Source organism: Anastrepha obliqua, chromosome 1 (genome assembly GCF_027943255.1).
Source record: "Anastrepha obliqua isolate idAnaObli1 chromosome 1, idAnaObli1_1.0, whole genome shotgun sequence".
NCBI classification, from domain to species: Eukaryota; Metazoa; Arthropoda; class Insecta; order Diptera; family Tephritidae; genus Anastrepha; species Anastrepha obliqua.
Genome location: NC_072892.1, coordinates 112,727,071 through 112,733,694, shown reverse-complemented (window position 1 = coordinate 112,733,694; position 6,624 = coordinate 112,727,071). Strand labels below are relative to the sequence as shown.

Genomic DNA, 6,624 nt, shown 5'->3' with positions numbered 1-6,624 from the left:
GTTTGATGGCCCCCTGAACCTCGTCGCTGGTGAAAGTAAGCGGTGCACTGTTGTAGGGCAGTTTGTGCAGCCGTCTGGTGGCACAACGTTTGGATCTGTCGACCGGAGGATGCAGTATAAATTGCCGGCTAAAATAGCTCGCGCATCTCTTCGGGTCCGACGAAGTACGACCGTTAAAGGTGATATCCACCTTGTCATTGTGCTTCGTCGGGTTCGACAGGGACCTTACGGTGGACCAGAGCTTGCTCACACCAGAGGTGAAGTTACAGGACTTCAGATGCTCTACCCATTTTGTCCGCTTATGTTGGGTGACCAGTTGCCGGATCTCCAAATTGAGATCCTTTATACGAGGATCCCCGGGATCGGCCTGGCGTAGACGGTCACGCTCGTTTGCCATAACGGCTGCTTCGGCTGGGAAATTGGGACGTAGTTCCCGGATCCGTCCAGCAGGTATGAAGCGAGCCGCGGCGGCTGTAATCGCCTTGCGGAATGCGCGTTCGCCTGCGCGCACATCGGTGGGAGTGGGTAGGGCTGCGAAGATGTTCTCAGTAAATTCCGCGAATCTGGTCCAATCAGCTTTGTTGAAGTTGATATATGACCGGTGATCCGCGGAAACAAAATCGGCGGGTCTCTCGATCGAGATGATAATGGGCAAGTGGTCTGATGCAAGCGATAGCATAGGTCGCCAGGTTATGCTATTTATCAGACCTGCGCTAGCAATTGTTATGTCAGGCGAGCTGCTGCAATTGCCCACTACCCTAGTGGGGGCGTCGTCGTTTACAGTGCTGAACGTCGAATCGTCTATCTGCTCTGCCAGTAGCTGTCCCCTACGATCATTTGGCAGGCTTGAATGCCAAAGATCGTGATGCGCGTTAAAGTCACCTACTACCAATCGGTTTTCTCCCCTGATGAGCACACCAATATCGGGGAGATATCCTGCCGGGCAGCAGGTGACAGGGGGTATGTAAATATTGTAAATTTCGAGCTCGGCATCGCCTGACCGGACAGCTATACCTTGACGTTCTAAGGTGCTGTCCCTGCGGTCGATGCCTTCATCAATAAGACGATACTGCACTGAATGGTGTACTATGAACGCTAGGCCACCACCGTTGTCTCGCTCGCGGTCCTTTCGGTGCACGTTATAGCCGTCCCTGGTAATCAGGGGGGAGCTAGCGTGCAGTTTTGTCTCTTGGACCGCAGCTATCTTAATTCCGAACCGACTCATGAAGTCGACTATCTCGTCAATCTTACTCGTTAGTCCGTTGCAGTTCAGTTGCAAAAGCTTGAAGCTTCGCGGGAGGGTCGTCGTAATTCGGGGGGTGAGGGATGCGTGATGTTGTCTGCGTTGGTCCTGCTGTGCATTCCGCAAAATAGGTAGTGGCCTGATGCTGTCTGATGGCCGCGCCTCTGGAGGCGGTTGCGGGCGCAGAGCTCTGCAGCAGGGGGCAACGTAGTCACGTGTCCACTCACGGGTGGTGTGCAGGCCGGAGCACCTCCGAAAATGGCACCAGCCACTGCAAGAATTGCATTGAACTGTTGACAAGTTCCGAGGCACTACGGTCTGACACACGGAGCAGACTGTGCGGGGGACCAAGAGCTGCTGGTTTGTCCCCGCACTGGGGTAGGAGCAGGAGGGTTGTGGGTTCGAAAGGGAGTTGTGTTGCTCTTGGGGGCTCCTTACCGTGGAGGTGTTGTTTGTGGCGGCAGTGTGAAGTGCCGGCACTGAGGGCAGTGTAGCCGTAGAGGCAGGGGCCGCCTGTGAGCGGGAGCAACACGTGGCCACATACCTTGTGGACCACTCCCTATGTGTCTTAAGGCCTGAGCAGGTCTTAAGATGGCACCACCCGTTGCACTGGTTACACCTAACCGAGGTGGAGTTCGGGTGGAGCCGTTTATGGCAAATGCAGCAGTAAAATACTTCAGGTCCGGGGTTGGGTTCGACGCCAGCCCGGAAGAGAAGTATTCGGAGCAAACTGGCTGCTATGAGTTGCTCCTGTGGCGTAAGATTTATGGTAAAATACGGTACACTAGACAGGGCTAGTATACTGGGGCGGCAGCCCTTGGTCGGGAAAGAAAACCCGAGTCATTCCGGTAACGTAGAACCGGCTGCCATGGGAATGCAGAAATGTCAGTAGTTAAGGGTAGTTTTTTTTTTTATAAAATGTTAATATAATCCTTTAAGAATATGTAAAAAAAATTTTAGAACGCAAATTTAAGTATTTCTTATATTATAGATCGTCAACCGTGACGACTCTATTCTTTGCGTTCGAGCAAGAATTTAAGAATTGTAGCACGAATCTACAACATCAACAAAATGAGTCGCTCCAGTGGGATGCAGTTCCATGGCTAAGGAATTAACGCAGTTTTTGTAAATTTCCTCTCAACGCGAGGGAGGTGCATTAACAATTGCAAATTTTTTTTTAAAAACAGTTGCCAAATGATAATTGAGTAATCTTCGTTTAATTTGTGTGAAACCAAATATTACCAAAATCCTCACTTTTTGCTCTTCAGGTATATAAATATCTAATTTTCCCTTTCTTATTAAAAATTACCAGTGGAACTCTGTGTTCTGGCATCACTGCTGCGTGAGTACACTGAATAGAAGCAACCCTAAATGTACAGTACGACTTGAAATGCGAATAAACAAATTTTGACGTTTGATCGCAAGTTGTTCACATTTCGCAAACACACGTGTTGTATTACTGCTGTACTGGATTGAATTTTTTATAGACAATAGCGCAAAATTAAATTTGTAAAATGTCCATTCGAGAAAAGTTGTTAATGAAAAAGATAAAGAAGCGTGAGAAAATGAAGAAGGTGCTTGCAGAGAAAAAGGGAAAGCAGCGCGTCAATCCTCCAAAAGAAGTTGAAGCGGGTATGTACATATTTTCTCGTGCAATTTCTCTGGAAAACTTTATTAATGATTCGTAATCCTGTAGATGAAGTAGACGCTGACTTCAATGAAGCCCCTGCCCCTTCAGCCAAGAGAGCAAAAATCACAAAGAAAAAGCAGAAACCTCAGATGGAAGTAGTAAATTCCGACTCGGATAGTGAGGAGGATCAACGTCAAGGTGAAATGACAGTTTTTAATATTCAAATTTAATTGAATAAATGATGAGTTTAAGGCGAATTTGAGATTTCTTTAAAGCGAGTTATTGCTTTGAAGGAAAACAAACATATGAAATTTATTAACATACTGAACTCCTTAGTATATTATCGCAAATCTTTGGGTTTCTTCAAATTAAATTGGCGCCTTTTTTAGATGCAGCTGATGACAGTGAATATTCTGATGATGAAGATGTGGCAACTGATGAGCCACAAAGCAATCAAAAAACATTAAATGGTAAACAAAATAAGAAAAAAGCAAAAAAACAATGTGAAGAAGAATCGGCTACAGCGGTAGATCCAAATCCTGAGCAGGCTCTTGCCAATCGTGATCCCAATGACCGGTCATTTGCCTCGCTCAAAGGTTCCGTATCCGAAGCGACGCTGAAAGCCATTGCAGAGATGGGTTTCACAGAGATGACGGAAATACAAGCGAAATCTTTACCACCTCTGCTCCAAGGGCGTGATTTGGTTGGAGCTGCTAAGACTGGTTCGGGCAAAACACTAGCGTTTCTTATACCAGCAGTGGAGTTAATATACAAATTACGATTCATGCCACGTAATGGCACAGGAGTAATAATTATTTCGCCAACAAGAGAATTGTCAATGCAAACTTTCGGTGTACTAAAGGAATTGATGGCGCATCATCACCACACATATGGTTTAGTTATGGGTGGCTCCAATCGTCAAGTAGAGAGTGAAAAGCTAGGAAAAGGCATTAATATTTTGGTAGCTACTCCTGGGCGATTGCTGGATCATTTGCAAAATTCACCAGATTTCCTATACAAAAATTTGCAATGCTTAGTTCTTGACGAGGTGGATCGTATACTGGAAATTGGATTCGAAGAAGAATTGAAACAAATTGTAAACTTACTTCCAAGTAAGTAAATGATAATTGAAAAAAAAATTAAAAAAATATTAATAACTTTCTCAACTTTAGAACGTCGCCAAACAATGTTGTTTTCTGCAACTCAAACCGATAAGATCGATGCGCTTTCCAAATTGGCGCTCAAAAAGGAGCCATTCTATGTGGGTGTCGATGACCATGAAGAGGTAGCAACGGTTAGTGGTTTGGAACAAGGTTACATCGTGTGCCCCTCTGCGAAACGCCTATTGGTGCTATTTACTTTCCTGAAAAAGAATCGCAGGAAGAAGGTGATGGTATTCTTTTCATCCTGCATGTCTGTAAAATACCATCATGAGCTGTTCAATTACATAGATTTACCTGTAACTTCTATACATGTAAGTTTTGTTTTTTTACTTAACTCAATTGCTCACCATATATTTAATGGAATTGTTCAAATATAATTATTTGCAGGGCAAGCAAAAGCAAACCAAACGTACAACTACGTTCTTTCAGTTTTGCAATGCGTCTGAGGGTATCTTACTATGTACAGATGTGGCGGCACGTGGCCTAGACATTCCGCAAGTAGATTGGATTGTGCAGTATGATCCTCCAGATGATCCAAAGGTATGTAGATTGCAGTGGCGACGGCAAAAACTAATTTTAATAATAGACTGGCGGTTACAATCGTGAAAGTTGGCAAGGCCAAGCTTCCTCTGTGATTTGCATTTGAGTGTGATTACTATTTAGTAGGGCTCGAAACCCAATGAGGGCATGAAACATAATAGCGGCCGCAGATGATGGCAAACCTTCGAGTGTGTTTCTGCGTTCCCACGACAGTCGGTTCTACTTAAACAGAATGACCCGGATTTATATCCGGACAAGGACTCGCACTTCAGCAGTATTCCCCGTATATGTATGGGGAATGTTTATGCTGCTACAACAACAACAAGTTTACTTCTGCCATGAAGAACCTCATAGAAAACCATCTGCCATACCGAGGGTGCATAAAATGTAGATCCCTCCTTTTCTGAAACAGCAGCAAGACGCATACAACAAATTGAAGAAGCTCAGCCAAGCACACAAAAACCGATGTAAGCGCCATATAAATATACACTTGGATGTTTTATGTCCGCAGTGGGCATTGAGCTCTGTACCTGCTGCAGATCTGTCATACACATACGCCTTTGTTTGCGTCTGCCGTCGTATTCATAGAAATATAATTTAACATTAAAAATATGTTTTTAGGAATATATTCATCGTGTTGGTCGTACCGCGCGTGGTACTGGCAGCTCAGGTCATGCTCTGCTTTTACTACGCCCCGAAGAGTTAGGATTTTTACGCTATCTAAAAGCCGCCAAAGTGCCACTGAACGAGTTTGAGTTTTCCTGGGCGAAAATTGCAGATATTCAATTACAGGTAAGCATTCAATTACATTTTAATAATGATAAATGAACTAATAATTCATTTTGAATTCACAGCTGGAAAAACTAATTTCGAAAAATTATTTTCTAAATCAATCGGCCAAGGAAGCATTTAAGGCGTACGTACGGGCATATGATTCACACCAATTGAAATCAATATTCGACATCAATACGCTTGACTTGCAAGCTGTAGCGAAAAGTTTCGGTTTCTTAGTACCACCAGTGGTTGACCTGAAGGTGGGTGCTAAGCGCAAGCGACCAGAGAAACGGGTTGGTGGCGGTGGATTCGGTTACTACAAGCAAATGAATGATGACAATCCAAAACAGCGTATTTTTAAGCAAATTAATCGCGATCAATTAAAAAAGAATAAAAGTTATATGCGATAAAGTTTTTGATATTTACAGACTTAATAGTTAGTTTAATTGGAATGTTTTACTTTCGTTTAACTTCAAGAAGTTTTAATGTAAAACAAAAATAAAAATAAATATGTTTTCAAATATAATAACAAAAACAAATATATTTTTTAGAAGCACCAATTCAATTTCCTACGCGAATTTATGACGAATGGCAAGTAATGGGGTTTACTGCATTTCCAGTTGAGTTCAATGCCGTACATGCAGAAGACGCAAGAAATTGTTTCCCACGTTTCAGACAACGATCACCAAAAATGTATCGACTCAATTACTAAAATTGAAATTTAATTAGCTATCATTGGAAAAAGTGGTCTTCTGAAAGCAGACGTGGGTGTGGTTTGTTATAGAGTTAAGTGGCTTTATACGCACGACAATAGTTTTTTTTATATTTATAATTATTTTATTGGACTGTGAATTGAGAGAATACAGAAATACTACAATTGCGCATTTCACAGCAATACTTTTGTCTTGCTTGAAGTCTATGAAAACGCCATGAGAGCTATTTAAAAAAGGGCTGCTGCTGTTGGCGTTCGTCTCGTCAATATATTAATATCCAAGCAAAAAAGTACGTAGATTCTTCTTGGTGTTCTCTTTTTGCTTAACTTCTACATTTCAAGGCTTTAGAAGCTATCTGATTAGCACAAACATCGAGGGTTTAGGAAACTCATAACCCTTCCTAAGGATAAAGTGAGATTGCGCAGTCATCTGCACAGAATTAGGATATGGTCGACTGACTCTTGTTGTTTCTGCGACCAATTTCTGGAGCCTTCAATACACCTTCCCTTGAATGAGGCGCTGTGGCGCGGAGAAGGCTTAGACATCTCGGTCAATTGAAGC

At 43.2% G+C, this 6,624-nt stretch overlaps 1 protein-coding gene across 2 annotated transcripts; it reads left to right on the top strand.

The window, feature by feature from the left end:
- The first annotated feature begins 2,660 nt into the window (after positions 1–2,660).
- On the top strand, positions 2,661–5,818 carry LOC129235648 (probable ATP-dependent RNA helicase pitchoune). Of its 2 annotated transcripts, none has more exons than XM_054869593.1 (7): positions 2,661–2,875; positions 2,940–3,071; positions 3,269–3,985; positions 4,046–4,347; positions 4,424–4,576; positions 5,198–5,368; positions 5,431–5,818. In XM_054869593.1, the coding sequence occupies exons 1-7, from the start codon at positions 2,758–2,760 to the stop codon at positions 5,758–5,760; spliced, it is 1,923 nt and encodes a 640-aa protein (XP_054725568.1). In that variant the 5' UTR covers positions 2,661–2,757; the 3' UTR covers positions 5,761–5,818. The 2 variants fall into 2 exon arrangements, with proteins under 2 accessions (XP_054725568.1, XP_054725567.1); XM_054869592.1 differs by having other exon boundaries at positions 3,263–3,985; positions 5,431–5,817.
- Positions 5,819–6,624: the final 806 nt, after the last annotated feature.